The sequence below is a fragment of the Lentinus tigrinus genome (genome assembly GCF_003813185.1).
Source record: "Lentinus tigrinus ALCF2SS1-7 unplaced genomic scaffold L226scaffold_8, whole genome shotgun sequence".
Classification (NCBI taxonomy): domain Eukaryota; kingdom Fungi; phylum Basidiomycota; class Agaricomycetes; order Polyporales; family Polyporaceae; genus Lentinus; species Lentinus tigrinus.
In genome coordinates this window covers 1,154,490-1,170,853 of record NW_027137917.1, presented here as the reverse complement: position 1 = coordinate 1,170,853, position 16,364 = coordinate 1,154,490, and the positions used below count along the sequence as shown (strand labels likewise).

The following is a 16,364-nucleotide window of genomic DNA, read 5'->3' as shown; positions in this document are numbered from 1 at the left end:
ATGCGGCTTCCCGCATGACGCCCGGCCTGCACAGGGCGCAACTCGTGCGCTCCGATCTGTGTCGCGGGCGCAAGTGAGGTGGCTGGCGGCCTTCTGACCAAAGTGTGTCCGCAAACGCCGCCTGGAGAACGAGCACACAGTCCAGCGCCACGACGCTGCCGTGGATACGTCTTATGCAAAAGTGGATAGCACACCGGGGACGGACGGCATGGCGTAACAAGCGCAATTTCATACGTTGCAAGGAAGATGACTGGCTGAGATGTTGTCGCCTTGAGTTTGCTTCTAGCTTGCACAGCGCACGCGTCACGTATGTCTGATTCTCCGCTTGCGCGTCTGATGGGCGTGGCAGTCGGATGGTGATGTTGATACCTGGACATGCACACGTTCCGGTCCGTGCTGCGGAAGGGAAAACGCACTCATAAAGAGTCCGAACTGTGTGCCTGGGGGAGAAGAGGGAAGAAGGTTTCTAGCGGGACCGCGCGGTGAACTGTAGCTCGTATTCATCGCATTTCTCCCAGGGCGTACCGGCATCCTCACCGTCAGCAGACGGTGGTATCGGGTCCGAGGAAACGGGAGGCCAGGTACGTGGTCAGTGAGCTCTACAAGGCACCTTTCTCCTGTACTGACTAACGGAGGCCTGTAGTTCGCATCCATACGCCCTCCACTTTAAGTCCATGTGCATGTGAGGCAGTCCAAGTGCGTGGATGTTGAAGAACGTATGCACTGCGGATGCTATCGCCGGCCTTCTTGCGCAAATCTCCGTTCAGACACTCCAGGGCAAACATCTCAGCCAAAACGGTATATTCACTCCCGACGTGCGGTGACTTCGATGTCAACGAAGCTCATAGCTATGGAGAAGCCACGAATTGTGAATGGTCCAAAGTGGCAATCGGGGAAATAGAGCATGGATTTCAAGGGCAGCGATAGCGAGGTGCGCCAAGGTTATACATACATACAGACAACAACTAAGGTACATCTAGTACAGAGTCGTACGTAACAAAGACGTTCAGGAGCATTCAGGAGCGTTCAGGAGACATTCAAAGGACATCAGAGAGGCGTAAAAGTCGTGTCGGCAACGATTCGGACGAAGTCGATGTCGACCTTGTCAGGGAGGCTTAGGGCGAACGCCGAGAACCCGTTTTTGAGGTAGTCGTGATGGATCGAGTCCGCAGGGAGCGACCACTGGTACTCCCTCAGGAGCATGCTGATGAGGACACGCTGTTCGTACAGCGAGAAGTTGCGAGCCGGGCACCTGCGTGGTCCCAGCCCGAAGGAGACCCAGTTGCCCGAGTCGCACTTCGCCTCGTCGAGCCAACGCTCCGGGCAGAAGGCCTCGGGGGCGTTCCACACCGTTTCGTTGTGGTGGGCGGCGCACATGTGAAAGGCGATGGGGGTGTTGGCAGGGATCATGTGCTCACCGACCTGCAATGGAATGTCGGCGATCCGGGGAACCGTAACGTTCGTGGGGGTGTTGTAGCGCATGGACTCGCGGATGACCGCGTTAAGGTAGGGCGTCCGGGAGTAGTGCTCCGTGCGGGGATCCTCGTCGCCTAACACAGTGAGGACCTCCTCTCGGAGCCTGGCCTGAATCTCGGGGTATCGCGCTAGGAAGTAAATGGCGGAGGAGAGGGCGCCGGCCGTGGTGTCCTGGGCGGGTGTGGGTGCACGTTAGCTAACAATCTAGTCTTATCAGGTGGAAGCGAGCAACGTACATGTCCGCCGATGAAGGTTACGATGGAGTTGTCGCGAAACTCGACCTCGGTCATCCCAGGTTCCTGGAACATGTACGTAATGACATCGTTCCCGGGGTTGAGACGTTTCTCCTGCAGGATCGAGCAGAAGTCCTCAACCCAGTTGTCAATCATCTTCCGGACGCTGCGACGGGGCAACCAACGCTCCAGCGAGGGGAGAACGACGTATGGAGGACTCGCGATGGATGACATGACTTCGTGGTACCGCTGCACGAAGGACCCGTCCGGCTTGGTGAGCGCCTCAAAGTCATAGCCGATGACAGTAGTGCCGACCGCGTCGAGGGTGTACCGGTTGGTGAACTCGCTCCATCGAATCCTGCCGCCTTCGCCGATGAGCGAGAACGTGGTTCGGGCGAGCTGGGTGAAGACGTCGATGGGCGTGGTCTGGCGAAGGGCGTCGCGCATGATCCTCGACTGCCGCTTCCACATCTCGCCATCAGACATGAAGACATTGTTGCGGCCGATCAACCGCCACAGAAGCATGTCGGAAGACTGGGGCTGCTTCCTAATGCATGGGTTCTCGAGCACTTGCTTCCCGAGCTGAGGCGTAGATTGAGCCCGGTGCTGAACGGCATCCACACGGAACGACATACCTTGGGCTCAAGAATCTGCACCATCCAGTCTCCAAGACAGAAGACGAGCACGACGTCCGTCTGCATCTGTTTTGCGAAGGGAAGGATCAAACGTTTGACGCGCTGCTCCTCTACTTCACCCGAGAGGTAACTGCGGAGAAGAGGCCATAGTGGGACCGAGGGGATATGCCGAAGATGAGCGGGTACTCGCAGGAGGCGGTATGCAGCAAAGCACAACGCAGCGAGGGAGAGCAGCGCGACGTCGAGGGCGGAGAATGGGGAGCGTAAGTCCATGGTGGGGTGAGAGGAGTGGTATCCCGAAGTGCGCACGAGGTACGAGGATGACGCATGACATGGCCGTATCCTTTATAGAGTGCGCTCATCCAAAGCGGGCGTCCGGTAGCCTAGCCACCCCGGCCTCGTGGCATTATCGAGGGGATTTTGAGGGGACAAACATTGGCTATTGACGGCTGTATCGGAACATATGGCGACGAAGTCTTCAATGCTGCAGGTTACAAGTCATGCCATCGGATCACCATGAGTTCAAGATCTCCGCCTCGTTAACCGTCCGTATTCCTTGGGTCGTACACGCCCTTGCCATGTATGGCCATCGAAGAGATGTCCTTTGTCTACTGTAAGTAGACTAGTGATCTGTGGATTCAATTGGAGTGGCTGTCCCCCGGCCTGAGACAAGTCCTTCCCCGAATCGGGAAGGATGCTTTGCGGGTAATATGCATCTTCCCGGCCTCGTGGCAGGGGGAGCTTGTGGTTGAGTTGTCTAGCCAGATGGCGAAATGCAGGTCTGCTCGGCGATCATCAGTGATTTTCAGTGATTTCGTCTGATACTGCTCAGCATCGGAGAGTCGCGATAGTACTTGCCGTCTTAAGGGCATCTTCATGCAATGCGTTATGGCAGCTGACGTTCTGTATAATTTGTGGCGGCCGCGAGGTGGCTAATCTATGAGCAAGCTTTGGTATTTGCTCCATAGATCACCCTGTCGACTAGCATTTGGTCAGCTTTCCACGAGTCCACCGAGTCCGTGCTTCCGCCCCGTCCTTGAGCGAGGTCTCGAGGGCGCAAGTGAAATCCGGAACTCCGTGATATGATCGTACGTGATCAATGTCGTGTTCGCCTCGAGTCGGCTAGAAGGGCCATCTTATCAGAAACCTCGGGAGTCGAGCTCGAACGTAGAGTCTCGAGCTCCTCGAGCCTCGAGGTTACGATCGAGGATTCACTCAAAGATCTCGCGTGGCAGCTTCAAGACAATGCACATCTGTCATCGCAGTGTCGAGTTGCCGCAATGCCTGGACGGCTTGGCATCACCCTCGCCCTCCGCCACAAGAGACTTGTGCTGCTGAGTTCGAACCATACTTTTGGCAGCTTAAGCACCATGCCGTTGCAACCAAGGCGCAGTATAATGCAAAGCAATCCTGGGAGGGTTTTGAGTTTGCGAGGCTGCAAGATGATTGTAACAACCACGGGAAAATGGAACGCGCGGGAATTGCACCACGCGCAACCGTTGGACTATCCGTCCCATTATCCATGTGTTATTACCCTTTCCTCAACTCCTCAACCTCACGGTGGACTAGGCCGGTCTTGGTGTCTCGGAAACTGTAACGCGGTCACTCCGTGACCCGCCCGTTACAATGATGTTGGTCAGCGCCTTGAGTCAACGGCCCTTCCATGAAAAGTAAGCTTTGCTATTTTTGGGACACTCACCTCAGTTTCAACTATCGACAAGAGCCTGCTGCGAGGTGGCGTATTGAAGTACTATGACATTGCCGGCACCCATTGCCAGCGATTGAAGCTTGGAGCTCGGGGCTTGTACCACGGGGGTCACGGTCACTGCAGGCCAGGGGGTCGGACTTCGCACACGATCCTACGGCGCACAAACCCCCACCTACTTACGACATTTCCTCATCAACAGATACGATGAGATCGCCCTCAAAGTTCGGGCCGAGCCGTGCCAACATCCGCTCCCGTAGCACCGACTCCTCCCAGCTCTCTTCGCCTACATAGACTTCGCCGGACACCACTTGTCGATCCATACGCACGTGCAGTTTCTTCAAGGGAGATCCTGCCGCCGCTCTGTTGAGAAGCATGCGACGGATGTAGTCACAGAAGATCGACAGCACGTTTGGACCGGGCGTACAATGCGACGCCTGGGAGGTTGAGTTGTCATCTGGGCTCAGGCTTGCAAATTCCTCGTCGTCCCGTTCCAAACCCTCGAAGCGACTATCATACTGGAAGAGCCATCGGACATCCAGCTCCTCCAGTTGTGGACAGACACATCTCCCGGAGGTGACTCTGCCCAGGACGGTGGCCATATACCGAGCGTCCTCTTGGAAGTCGAGGAAGCGGAGGCGAGGCATGGAATGCAGCAAGAGTCGATACTCCCTGGGGACATGTTTCTCGAAGGCCATGAAATGGACACTGAAGCGCTTCTCGCCATCAGTGCTATATGCTTCAAAGACTTGCCAAAATATCTGTCTCTGTGAGAGCTCAACCACCCGACGGCGAGCGCGTACTCTCTGTGCGGCGGCGAGCTGGTGGAATGCTAAGATATCATGGGGAAAGAGGTCGCGAACCGGCCCGCCGCGTACGGGGTAGCCGTTACTGAGCTCGACGATGCAATAGTTGGGGATGGCGAGACTTGTCAGAAACATGGATATACGAGTCCTGTGTAAGATGCACAGCCGGCGCAGGGCTGGTAGGGAAATGGTCCGGTCGTCTTTGGTCTGCAAGTTCGAGTCGGTGATACGGTCAAGTTTCAGGGTCTGCAAGGACGTGCAGCGTTCCAACATTCCGGTGAGAAGAGACAGTACCTCCTCTTGTGATCCGCGATACAACAGGACGCAGACCCCACAGTCGCATCCCGCGAGAGAGAGATCTTGGAGCTGGGCATCGATGGAGGTCACGTCCAGAGTTTTGATAGGATGTCGGAGGAAGCGGAGGCGGGGGAAGAGTGTCCGATTAAGTAGGAGTTTCGGAGGGGAGGTTTCGGCTCCGCTGCGGCAGTGTGATATGTTGAGATGCTCCAAGAGAGGCATGCCTTCTTGTTCAAACCAGGCATTGACGAAACCTAATTCTTCGGGGGAAACTGTGATGGTCAATGATACGATGTGAGACCCATGTCGTACGAGCGTCTTCGCAACGACCAAGTTGACATAGTCAAGAGTGACGGTGAGAGGGGAGTTGCGTGTCCGCTGGAGGACAGTGTGGAACAGAGCGACGCCGTCCGGACGAATCCTGTTGGGGTCTCGGAACCCGCCAACTACCTGCACCCAAAAGGCCGTACTGTATAGCAGCAGGTGCCGCCACAGCCGGCAAACATGAAGAACGTTCAACTGCCCGGGACGCTCGAAGCTGGGCTCGAGATGACTGAAGATTTCCATAAGGACGTCATGGGAAAGTGTGCGGTTGATGGGCGCGGCGGCGTTGCAGACTGAGCTGAGCGAGCGTATACGGTTCATGTCAACGACTCCGAGCTCGTCAATCTTGGCCCTGGTCCATTGCTGGACTTGACTGGGCTTAAGAGAAGCGAGATGGCTCCGATCCTGTAGAATGAGGTACGAATCAAGGATAGGAATCGGTCCGACATCTTCATATGCAGTATATGCCATCTCCAAGCCTGTACTTAGTGATTAGCAGCAGTTCAGTACACAACATTCCGGGCCACTCACAGCCTGTGGGACCCTGCTACGCCTGATTTCCTGAGTTCAGACGGGCCTCGTGAACGTGTAGGTTGAGCAGACTGAGAATAGGGTTGGGAGCAACTTTGTGCGCGATAACTTGAACGCGCGTCTTCGCTGCTACGTATATCGAATCCCGAGATAGCCGATCCTCCTCGGTCTCTTTCTACCACTGATCGCGTTGCTCGCGACAACATCCCTTTCTGAGGGTCAGGACCCTCCTGCTTTCGTACACTCATTGACCTAAGTCCACACGATCTCTGGGTCCCCGCTCGTCGCCGGTACCAGTTGAGCTGGGCCGTGCTGCGCCCAGACTCCTGGCAAGTTGTCCGGGCACCGCGTAACTAAGGCACGTTTACATATCATCCGTATGTTCGGCGGACTTGACCGCCTCGGTTAGGTTGTGGCAGAACGACCAGCGACAAGTATTCACCAGGAGGGCGGCTCCGAAGCCTCATTACTCCGCCCGACTTCGTAGTTCTGTGAGAAAAATCCCATCCGACCGGCAAAAGGTAGTCAGCACATGCTCACACACTTTGACTCTAGGAGTGGAAACCCACTGGCTATTCCGCTATTCATACTTAGTCCAAGGGAAGGCATATAAAGCAGGACGTACCATGGCGAGCGATCATCGAACCCGCCCATAGCAGCACCCATACACAGGACACTCAATCGCAATGAATATAACTACGGCCACGTCTGATAGGGAGCTTGGTCGTTACAGAGTGAGTATATCTGTCGACTTTCGAGTTTATCGGGTGCTGAAGATTTGTGTAGCTCTTGTCCCCTTCCGCAGGCGGTAACTACTGCGTTTTACTTCGGCACAAGCGCATTAGTTAACCTTTTCTTACTAGTACGTGTCTCCCCCTTATGCCTTGGGGCAATGTCTCTTGGGGAGGCTTGGGGGGCTTCGCTCGGAACAAGTATGTTGCAAATCTATCTGAACAATTGACTCGAGCCTGAACGCAATCACTTTCTCCAGCGGCCGACCTTGAAGCCTCTTTCAAGGTGACTGCTTTCGAGTTCCCTTGCCTCGATGCATATCGCTAACAGTGTGGCTTGCCGGTAGTTTCTCGACATGTTCTATGATAACGGCGGTAACTTCATCGACACCGCGAACAATTATCAAGAGGGGCAGGTATGTCCATCGGATCCCGACCCCGCAAGTATATAACTCATGCGATCCGTAAGAGCGAAAGGTTCATTGGCGAGTGGATGAAGGCCCGGCGTAACCGTGACGAGATCGTGCTTGCCACGAAGTACACGATCGGCTACAAGAACACAGACCCGAAAGTCAAGCTCAAGGTAAGTCTGAGCCTCGGAGTCAAGGCAGCGACCTGACTGACTCCGTCCAAGGTCAACTACCAGGGAAATCACCGCAAGAGCTTGGTGCATTCTGTAAGGTCTTCCGATGTGCTGGAGTTTGGGCGGGCCTCACCCATAGTCCGATACTTCAACAGGTCGAGGATAGTCTCAAGAAGCTGCAGACAAGCTACATCGACCTGCTCTACCTGCACTTGTGCGAGTCTTTCGCTCTATGATTGTGGACCCTCACGGCTGACGGGCCTCTTCAGGTGGGACTACTCAACTTCCATCCCCGAGATCATGCAAGCCCTCGACGCGCTCGTGAAGGCAGGCAAAGTCCTATACCTCGGCATCTCCGACACGCCAGGTCCGTCACACGTTGCGCTATCAAAGTCTCTGCCTACAGTGCTCACTGCTCACACATGCTCTCCACCTGTTTGATAGCATGGATCGTTGTCAAGGCAAACGAATACGCTCGTGCTCACGGCATGGCCCAGTTCGTCGTGTGTACGTACCGTCGCGTTATGCTACGGTCTCCGTCCTCATCATCCTCATCATATCACCGAATGGGTCAGATCAAGGCCAGTGGGCTCTCACGATGCGCGACCTGGAGCGCGAAATCTTGCCCATGTGCCGCGCAGAGGGCATGGCGGTCGCACCGTGGGGCGTCCTCGGGCAGGTATATCAGCACCATCTGCCGTCACCGTGGCCAATGGCTGACTGAGCGGCACATGTGCCTCCAGGGCTTCTACAAGACCGAAGCGGAGATCAAGGCCCGTGGGGGGATGGGCCGGTACGGCCGGGGACAGTCAGCAGAGGAGAAGGCCGTCAGCACCGCGCTGGAGAAGGTCGCTGCTGAGATCGGCGAGGGCGTGTCGCTCTGCTCTGTCGCGATCGCGTGGGCGCTGCACAAGGCCCCGTACGTATTCCCCATCGCTGGTGGGCGGAAGCCTGAGCAGCTTGAGGAGGTCCTGAAGGTATGTCGGCTTGAACCTCAGCTATGTGATTGGGTGGGGTGGATGCCGCAACTGATTGCGCGTCGCGTCGCAGGGCTTGGAGATCGAGTTGACCCCGGAGCAGATGAAGACCCTCGAGGACGCCGCGCCGTTCACGCTGGGCTTCCCCTACCTTGCGTACTTTGGCACCGACCCTGCTACAGGCGACGGTGCCGGGAACTTCTTCGTGAAGACCACTGCTCCGGTGAAGTTCGTCAAGGCGTCAGCACCCGTCAAGCCCGGGCCTCTCCCGAACTAGGGTGATTCGGTTGTGTTACCAACTATCTTTTGCCGGGGGAAGAATGCCACCGGTAGAGTTTGTATTACTAGTCGCCCCAATGTGAGATTTTTCCGGACCTCCTCGGGGTTGACCAACAACGCGCGCATAGATAATACCACGGATCATCGTTTCCACAAATCTGAAGTCAGCAAGTTGCATTTCCAACCACCTACTGTGGGACAGGGTATATCACATAAGAGTACAGGTGTCTATACAATCCTCCTTGACTGTTGTTGCACAATTTGCAAATTGACACTGAAGCTACATCTAAATAGTCGTTAAGCAACACAACACACTGCGAATTCGAAAGGCCATATAACGATAAAACGAACCCCGACACCATGCATACACGAGTCGCCGCACACAAAACGGTGCTTTACACAGGCGACTCGACCACGGACGCGGACGAGCGCGACGGGAGCTCGATTTTCTCATCCGCCTGGGGTACGCGCTTGCGACGCTTTGTGACGTCGTCGGGGGATGGGGACGCGAATCCGACAGTCGAGAGTGACCTGTTGTCATATGCGGTGGGCTCCGTTGCGGTGGCGAAGCGGCTGCCGAAGACGAGTGTCGATCTGGGGCCGCGCGAGGTGTAGTAGTCGTCTTGGTTTGTAAAGCCGTTGTTGACTGCGTAAACGATCGCGGTCGGGACGAGACCCTGGATGTGCGAATGGGATATATGTGAGCATCAGCGGAACAAGTACGCGGGAGGCTAGTTTCACTTACGGTGATTTGGGGCATGCTTTCGTAGATCATGTACATGGCGTTGAGACCGTTGAGACCGTCGACGGGCGCGAGCTTGAAGAGCGTGAACTCGATAAGCTTCGCCGCTGCGATGAGCGCTCCTGACTCGACGATGAGGAGAATGACACGGCTGTAGCGGTTGTTCCCTTCGACGCCTAGGACGGCCTGGGTCCGTCTCGTGACGTACCTATATGACATTCCCAGCGCGTCAGCAACTTGCGTTCAGGAAAAGTCACAGAAGAGGTGGCATACCAGATTCGAGACGCGATCGCGGCGGTGACGAGGATGTTCGTCGCCATTGACAGAACGTACATGGCGGTACCCCACTTGACCATCGTGGGTGGGTTGGGGTGAGGAAGCAGCCATTGGGAGATGGCGCCGTAGCCGGAGACTGGTGCCGAGGTAGAGCGGTCAGGACCACATCCAGCCCACGTTCGGTGTATCACTCACTGAGTTCCCCCGCAATCATGATGAGGGGAGCAACAACGACCCATATGTTCTTACCCCAGACAACGTATAATCTCCAAACAACGACCAGGTCACCCAGTACCAGCTGTGGATTGGCGGTAAGGAGGACTCCTAGAGCTGACGGAGGAGCAGCAGGCGTACGTTGGTGATGTAGATGTAATCCTTGGCCATGTTCAAGCGGACGGAAATGTTGGCGAAGTAGAGGATGGGGCCAATGGTATCGCGGTAGAAGATAAACCCTTGAATCAAACGAACGAGTGCGAGCGACATGTGTGTCGTCGCGAGAAGATATCTGAAGATGCATTAGTATTTCTTTCCTGCAGTTCTTGAAGATGTGGGGTTGAGCAGACTCACAGAAGCAAAATCGAAACTGTGGTGAATACATTGATTCCATCCCTACGCTTCTGGTAAATGGCATACATGGACATGCCAAACAGCAGCGTGTAAAAGCCTGTGCGATAGCCCTATCGGTCAATGTCAGGCAGACGAAGCGGTATCCGAGGACATACCCCAGAAAAACGACTCAAGCCATCCTGCGATGAGGTAGGCCTCGTCGATGGGGAAATTGGGACGGGCCATGGTGAACAGGGGAATGACGGAGGGCGGAGGGATGTGGGCGTTCCGATGAGCAGCTACTTATGAATTACCGGTGCAACATTGCATCAGCCTGGCAGCGCGCAAGCGGGGAAACCTGGAAGAGCACATGCACAGTTCCATAGGCGACCGTTCATCTGGGCGCGTCACGACCTTGCCCAATCCGAGCGACGGCAGTGATCTCTGGGCTGGATTGGCTAGAGACCATCGGAACCATGGTGCGGTGGGGACGCAATGGCTACAGATAGCAAATTGATGAGCGTCAGGGAGTGTTGCGCACTAGTGCTAGTAGCATCAGAAACACCGCTGGGGCAATTCTGTTTGGCAGTGCCAATCATGGTGAGCGAAGGCATCTCTCCGCTTCTCGCCCGAGGCGAGTTGATACCTTGCATGTTTTAATTGACCAGAAGAACCTGCGCGCGAGCCCCATAAGGCATCGAATGCGAACCATGCCTTTGATAAGACGAGGCCGTCAGAGGTTCCGACTCAAGTACGAAAGATTGTGTCGCGCTGTTCCCAGGGTTTCCACCCTCACGCGTTTTTCCGATCTGTCTCTTATGTACCTGCATCCGATGTGAGCGGACGTTCTCTTGCGTAGTCAGAAGCAACGTACATACTAGTCATTGATACTACGTACGAGACCATTGTCAATGGTGCTGAACACGACGAGGATGAGTGGTGCCACAAGCAAGGCTGGTGGCGCCGTTGTGGCTGGCGTCTGCGCACTGGCATGAACCTCTCCCACTTGACCATGATCATGATGCCGGAACGCCATCTGACTATCAGCACAACTGTCAGCTCGGATTGACGGGATCGCTGTGCTGCAGCCGGTGTGCAAACGCAATGCCCTGAACGGTCGGCGAACGGAATCAAAATCCACCATGTCGACCCTCCTCCCCACGGGCACCTTCGTCTCCTCCCACCTCCCTCGGCGGTCCCGGGCGCGCACAGGATGACGAACTTGCTGAACTATCAGCCTCTGAAGGGCCTCTATCTCGTATATTTTGTCTCGTCCCTGATCTTTGTCAAGGTTCCCTTCTGGTTCGTGCGGTACCTCCCACCCTCTCTGCGACCCCGCCCGGCATGGACGCTGAAACGCGCGATGATTGTGCGCGCGTTCCAAGAGCTGTTTTCAATGAAGATCCAGCCCAAGAGCAAGAAGAGGGATCTCTTGGCGGAGGTACCCGACAACTCGTTGGTGGATGCCAAGTTCGTCTGGGTGGAGCCTGTACCCGATGAGCTGTTCACCGGTGAGATTCGTCGCGCTGCAGAGATCACCGGTGTCCAGCGAGCCAAGATAGCGGGGTTCTGGTTGTTGAAGACGGGGTCCTCCTGGTCCGGCCCAAAGGCCAGTCCTGGAGAGAGGACTCTGCTGCACCTGCATGGTGGCGCTTTCCATGTACGTCCGTCCGCGGTGTCTGCCACATGATCGTAGCTAACCAGCTGCGTAGATTGGTACTGCAAATCCATCCGACGTCACAGCCAACTTCACGCGAGGACTTCTGGAATGCTCTCAGTCCCTCCAACGTACGTTTGCCGTCGACTATCGCCTCACCGCGTCCGCCCCAAATCCTCCAGAGAACCCATTCCCCGCTGCACTCCTTGATGCACTCGCCGCATACCGCTACCTCGTGCAAGATGCGGGTTTCGCTCCAGAGAACATCATCATTGCCGGGGACTCGGCAGGCGCGAACCTCGCCGTCACGCTCACGTTGCACCTCATCGAGAACCCCGTGAACACCCTCCCGCCCCCCGGTCGCGTCCTCACTGCATCTGCATGGCTCGACCTGTCGTCGTCGCGACGCGGTCCGGAGTCCAGCGCGGTCCTGAACGCGCCTACCGACATCTTCTTCGTCCGTCCTGGCAAGATCTTTGCCGAATACGCCGTCACGTCTATCCGGGGACCTTTGGACTTTGAGTTCGTCAAGACGAACCGCTACCTCTCCCCGGTTTCCCCTGAGTGCGATGGGGCGGAGGGGCTGTTCGAGGGGTTCCCGGAGACGTACGTGACTGCGGGTGGGGCGGAGCGGTTGTTGGACGACTCGAAGGTCTTCGTCGAAAAGCTTAGAGCGGACGGTGTGAAGGTCACCGAGGACTTCCCGCCCGACGCCGTCCATGACTTCGTCGTGTTCCGGTGGCACGAGCCCGAGCGGACGGAGGTGCTCAAGCGGGTGAGCAAGTGGATTGACGGTGTGTAGGTTACGGTGCGGCTCGGATTGTTGGATCGGACTGAGTAGATTCCTCGTTGCTGTGTAGACCATGTTGTACACTTCCGTGCTAGAGTTTTTCCTGTATCTCTATGTACATCCGCGAGGATTGGGGACAATTCAAGGATAAATTATGACCGTCGGGGTTGTCATGCTCTCTCCGACGACTGCTGCCCATCCCCGCGCGATGGCCCCCTCCAGGTCGCACTCACGGCCCGCCTTGACATTGAACGTTGCCTCGCAGGCACCATCGTCGGTTCGCCACTCACTGTCCGGCATGCGCACCGGGTTTGACGGGAAGAACATCACATAATTGTCGGTCGGGACCGTATCGGGGTGCTGCCAGCTCGCCTTCCCGGGGAACCCGAAGTGCGCCGACGCCCAGTCATGTCTGCAAAGATGACGGGCAATCAGTACGCAGTCGGCACACAACAGACACAAGTGAGCAAGGAGAAGAGAGAGGATTGGCGACAGAGAAGGATGACGTTGCGGCGCACCTGTAACTCGAGTTTAGGATGATATGTCCCGGGGTCTCCAAGATGCAGTGTCCTTGGTTCGTCTTCGCAGCTGTGAGCCACTCAGCACCCGCTAGCGCGAGGAAGTCCTGCACGTAGTCTGGATGGCGTACTTCTTCGAGAGATCGCCGGATCGCTCGAGCGTACGTAAGGACGAGGATGTTCGCGGGGTCCTCCTCGTTCAGGGATACAGCATCCGACACAGCATATAGAAGCCCGTTACCGATGGCATCTTTGGGGAGGACGGCCGGATTGACACCTCGACACTACGCGATGTGGCAAGTCAGTGTCGCGGGCGGACTAGACCAAAGCGCGAACTCACGTTCACGACATTGGAGATTTGCTTTATCGGGATGTCGTAAGCCGCGTTGAGCGCAGATACGACGAGCGCGCTGAGGGCATCCTGGCGAGTCAGCTGCACTTCTTTTCCCACCTCTGAGTTGCCCCCACTCGCTGCTTCCGACTGGAATCGGAGGAGGGCTGCGTGCAAGGCAGACACCTGCGCGCTGGTGAAGCGGAGATCGATGCGCCGGATGGGGAATGGGGAGAAGATCGACACTGGGATATCATCAAGCGGGAACGTGTGGAAGAGAAGTGGAGGGAGCTTGGAACGGATGTACTCCAGTCGTACTGGGTCGGAAGGCGCGGAGAGGGTGATGGAGGTAGCGTCTAGATAGACAGGCTCAGGTTCGGCGGCAAAGCCCAGGGGGTTGGTGAAGTGTTCCGACCATGCGCGGAGGAACTTCAGGACGATGAAAAGGTCAGCTACAGGGGCAATGTGTGAGTATCGTCCATCCGCACTTGAAGAGTGTGTGTGCAGCAATAAAAACTTACCCACGATGTGCGAGCAGGATATGCCGATGAGGGTGACATTGTCTGTCTGCGCGATGGTGGCCTTGAGCAGGTCCGGCGCATCGCCACTGAGGAGGGCCAACGGATTGACCTTGTCAATCAGAGGACCGGGTCGAGGGCGTACGACTGCGTTCGACGTGGATGGATCCCAACCTGGCTCGAGCTCATGCTTGACGGTAAGTGATATAGGTCTCAATGGGTCGATGGATATCTGCCAACCGCGTCTCAGCCACTCGAGATTTCGGGGTTCCATGATAGAAATGATATACTGACCGCCCATTCGGGTCCGCGAACGAGTCTCCCGCAGAACAATGGGAACAAGGTCAGTGTGCGAGCCAACGATGCCCGCAAATCAGATATGTTCAGCCGGGACGGTATGACATACGCAATGTCTAGCTATGTGATACGGTGTTAGCTATATAGCTCGATGTGCACGAAAAGAAAAGCACTCACCGTGAAGTTGATGAGGAGATCGTTACTATTGAGCACGTATGAATCACGCCCGGCGAGTACAGACGGTCCAGACGGTTGGACGAGTTCACGCTCGTCTTGGGTCATGGCTACTCGTGCGTGGAGCTTGGAAAGAGATCTGCTGAGTATATCTGCTGAGTATTAGTAAAGTGCGCATGTAAGTGATCCCAGCGTTGCACGTCCTCAGGCACGTTTGGTCTGATCGGAGCCAATGGAAAGCAACAGCCTGGGTGGGAGAATGATCAGATATGTGGTCGAGTTAAGCGAGGTCACGATCAGCGGCGCACGAGACTCCGCACACGACATATCACCCACCCAGCAAAAAGTGGCCTCATTCACAAACTGTCTGACTATTCGTGATAGGGAACGCCTTCAGAGCTGCTTTCGGAAGCAGCTCCGAACTTCGGCTTTGTCGCTGGAATCAGTGCAAGCACTTTGAGCACTCACCACGACCGTGGTCTGCTGCGCATGACGGCTCAGCTTACAAGACACCGCCGCGAGGGTATGCTGCTCAGTGCTGGGATCGGCTTCCCCATGCGATAGTTACTCGCCCATCGGCCGGCACACTTGCACATCATTGCACTATCTGAGCTTCGTTGGTTTGTCAACATGATCTTGAGCGCCATGATATTCTACGCCTTCTTATTCTAAGCCAACAGCTGCTGACTCCTGAGCCTTCTGGCGTTCCCGACCAAGGTCTTCTCCCCATGTTTTGACCTCAGGATGTTTGAGAAGCGGTAGGCTGCTGTCGAAGAAGGGTTGCAGATTCTGCATACCGTGGTTGCGCTCGTATTCGAATGCTGTACGGAGTCAAGCCTCAACCCCAACCACCCGAATGTATGTATGACATACCCTGAGAAGCCATCTCAAACCTGTCTAGGTCTGCAAAAACGGTCAAGACGTCAGGCACATTATGATCAATCGGGCAAGACGCACCAACCTTTGACGAATTTGGCTTCTTGACTCTCTTGCGCTTCATACTCCTGTATTCATAAAGTTCACTGATTGATCAACTTGGGGGAGATGGTGGACATACGTTCCAAAGGGCCATAATCCTTTGCGCGGCAGGGCTATCATGCAGCATCTCGTGCACGAAGTTCTGCATGGCTTCCTGCACGCTCACGGTTAATTGTCGAAAATAGAGAGAGCATACCACTGACGGCTTCTAGTCTTCGTTTCTCCGCCTTAGGGATGCCTTCTCTCGGAGCGATGTCGCCCACTACCTCTCTAGTCAGGTATATACGTACATTGTATTGACGAAGAACGATAATACCTTGGGCCTCAGCGAGATCATGCACAAGGGCCATCATCACGCATCTGAGCTCATGAGTAAGAGATGTTATTGGATTGGAAAGTGAAGAACATTAAACCACTCACTTCGAGATGTCCAAGGTAGTGTCGGAAGTGCACATGGCAAGTATCGCCATGCGGTACATATGGTCCGAGATACTAAGGTTCAGATCAGTGATGGAAATGCTTCCAGACATGTATATGCACCTCTCGGGTTCCGGGACCTACTGGAGCCAGACTGGGTGAGCGTCCCAACGGTGTTTGTCACTCCAGCTACCGTACCTTGTGGTCGACCCATCCCGTCCTTTTCTGAGTCTACACTCCGGTTAGTGTGAGGTTTTCAGACATAAACAGTATTTATCGTTGTACCTTCAATCTCTCAAGGATGTGAAAGAACGCAAGCCTATCCATTGAGACGTCTCCAGAAGAGATGTACAACGGCGGGAATACCCGTTTTGCGGGAGACGAAGGATCTTCACCGGTCATTGGATTTGCTGTCGGCTGGGGTGTGTATGTTGTATGTCTATCTTCTGTGATTTTTTCAGGTGTGCATAGCCATCATGCAATTGGTCGAGACTCGCCTGTATTCAGAGGTCGAGCGGGACTAGTTGGTACGCAGGCAACTTG

The 16,364-nt window shown here is 55.5% G+C and overlaps 7 protein-coding genes across 7 annotated transcripts; 2 read left to right on the top strand and 5 right to left on the bottom strand.

Annotated features, from left to right (window-relative positions):
* Positions 1-980: 980 nt before the first annotated feature.
* L226DRAFT_506169 (cytochrome P450) lies at positions 981-3,099 on the bottom strand. The gene is made up of 3 exons (XM_067678070.1): positions 2,345-3,099; positions 1,713-2,291; positions 981-1,647 (listed from the first exon to the last, which is right to left on the bottom strand). Exons 1-3 carry the CDS (start codon positions 2,615-2,617, stop codon positions 1,048-1,050), a joined length of 1,452 nt encoding a protein of 483 aa, XP_067537228.1. The 5' UTR covers positions 2,618-3,099; the 3' UTR covers positions 981-1,047.
* Positions 3,100-3,874: 775 nt separating this feature from the next.
* On the bottom strand, positions 3,875-5,947 carry L226DRAFT_569890 (uncharacterized protein; the record flags this gene model as incomplete). Its single annotated transcript, XM_067684367.1, has 2 exons — positions 3,875-3,935; positions 4,233-5,947. 2 exons carry the CDS (start codon positions 5,945-5,947, stop codon positions 3,875-3,877), a joined length of 1,776 nt encoding a protein of 591 aa, XP_067537227.1.
* Positions 5,948-6,693: 746 nt separating this feature from the next.
* Positions 6,694-8,575, top strand: L226DRAFT_460429 (Aldo/keto reductase; the record flags this gene model as incomplete). The annotated part of the gene is made up of 13 exons (XM_067675591.1): positions 6,694-6,741; positions 6,794-6,815; positions 6,871-6,939; positions 6,999-7,024; positions 7,086-7,154; positions 7,208-7,321; positions 7,373-7,414; positions 7,477-7,535; positions 7,591-7,688; positions 7,766-7,828; positions 7,897-8,000; positions 8,065-8,298; positions 8,372-8,575. 13 exons carry the CDS (start codon positions 6,694-6,696, stop codon positions 8,573-8,575), a joined length of 1,152 nt encoding a protein of 383 aa, XP_067537226.1.
* A 119-nt stretch (positions 8,576-8,694) lies between these two features.
* On the bottom strand, positions 8,695-10,568 carry L226DRAFT_533713 (uncharacterized protein). The gene is made up of 7 exons (XM_067680528.1): positions 10,318-10,568; positions 10,163-10,259; positions 9,950-10,100; positions 9,791-9,893; positions 9,593-9,731; positions 9,323-9,527; positions 8,695-9,254 (listed from the first exon to the last, which is right to left on the bottom strand). The coding sequence occupies exons 1-7, from the start codon at positions 10,385-10,387 to the stop codon at positions 8,973-8,975; spliced, it is 1,047 nt and encodes a 348-aa protein (XP_067537225.1). The 5' UTR covers positions 10,388-10,568; the 3' UTR covers positions 8,695-8,972.
* A 786-nt stretch (positions 10,569-11,354) lies between these two features.
* Positions 11,355-12,600, top strand: L226DRAFT_460311 (alpha/beta-hydrolase; the record flags this gene model as incomplete). Its single annotated transcript, XM_067675582.1, has 2 exons — positions 11,355-11,801; positions 11,854-12,600. The coding sequence occupies 2 exons, from the start codon at positions 11,355-11,357 to the stop codon at positions 12,598-12,600; spliced, it is 1,194 nt and encodes a 397-aa protein (XP_067537224.1).
* A 129-nt stretch (positions 12,601-12,729) lies between these two features.
* Positions 12,730-14,647, bottom strand: L226DRAFT_506158 (uncharacterized protein; the record flags this gene model as incomplete). The annotated part of the gene is made up of 6 exons (XM_067678069.1): positions 14,430-14,647; positions 14,250-14,372; positions 13,959-14,187; positions 13,447-13,889; positions 13,107-13,390; positions 12,730-13,000 (listed from the first exon to the last, which is right to left on the bottom strand). Exons 1-6 carry the CDS (start codon positions 14,532-14,534, stop codon positions 12,730-12,732), a joined length of 1,455 nt encoding a protein of 484 aa, XP_067537223.1. The 5' UTR covers positions 14,535-14,647.
* Positions 14,648-14,777: 130 nt separating this feature from the next.
* Positions 14,778-16,301, bottom strand: L226DRAFT_484486 (HD domain-containing protein). Its single transcript, XM_067677060.1, has 10 exons — positions 16,107-16,301; positions 16,020-16,052; positions 15,945-15,961; positions 15,825-15,896; positions 15,721-15,764; positions 15,608-15,666; positions 15,484-15,558; positions 15,388-15,430; positions 15,300-15,329; positions 14,778-15,247 (listed from the first exon to the last, which is right to left on the bottom strand). Exons 1-10 carry the CDS (start codon positions 16,221-16,223, stop codon positions 15,090-15,092), a joined length of 648 nt encoding a protein of 215 aa, XP_067537222.1. The 5' UTR covers positions 16,224-16,301; the 3' UTR covers positions 14,778-15,089.
* Positions 16,302-16,364: the final 63 nt, after the last annotated feature.

Coding starts and splice junctions, on each gene's coding strand:
- L226DRAFT_484486 (XM_067677060.1), bottom strand. CDS start 16,223: ATGACCGGTGAAGATCCTTCGTCTCCCGCAAAACGGGTATTCCCGCCG. Junction 16,053..16,106: donor ACATCCTTGAGAGATTGAAG/GTACAACGATAA, acceptor ACCGGAGTGTAG/ACTCAGAAAAGGACGGGATG. Junction 15,765..15,824: donor ACTACCTTGGACATCTCGAA/GTGAGTGGTTTA, acceptor TCATGAGCTCAG/ATGCGTGATGATGGCCCTTG.
- L226DRAFT_506169 (XM_067678070.1), bottom strand. CDS start 2,617: ATGGACTTACGCTCCCCATTCTCCGCCCTCGACGTCGCGCTGCTCTCC. Junction 2,292..2,344: donor TGCAGATTCTTGAGCCCAAG/GTATGTCGTTCC, acceptor TCTACGCCTCAG/CTCGGGAAGCAAGTGCTCGA. Junction 1,648..1,712: donor TAACCTTCATCGGCGGACAT/GTACGTTGCTCG, acceptor ACACCCGCCCAG/GACACCACGGCCGGCGCCCT.
- L226DRAFT_533713 (XM_067680528.1), bottom strand. CDS start 10,387: ATGGCCCGTCCCAATTTCCCCATCGACGAGGCCTACCTCATCGCAGGA. Junction 9,894..9,949: donor ATTACATCTACATCACCAAC/GTACGCCTGCTG, acceptor GCCAATCCACAG/CTGGTACTGGGTGACCTGGT. Junction 9,528..9,592: donor GCGATCGCGTCTCGAATCTG/GTATGCCACCTC, acceptor AATGTCATATAG/GTACGTCACGAGACGGACCC.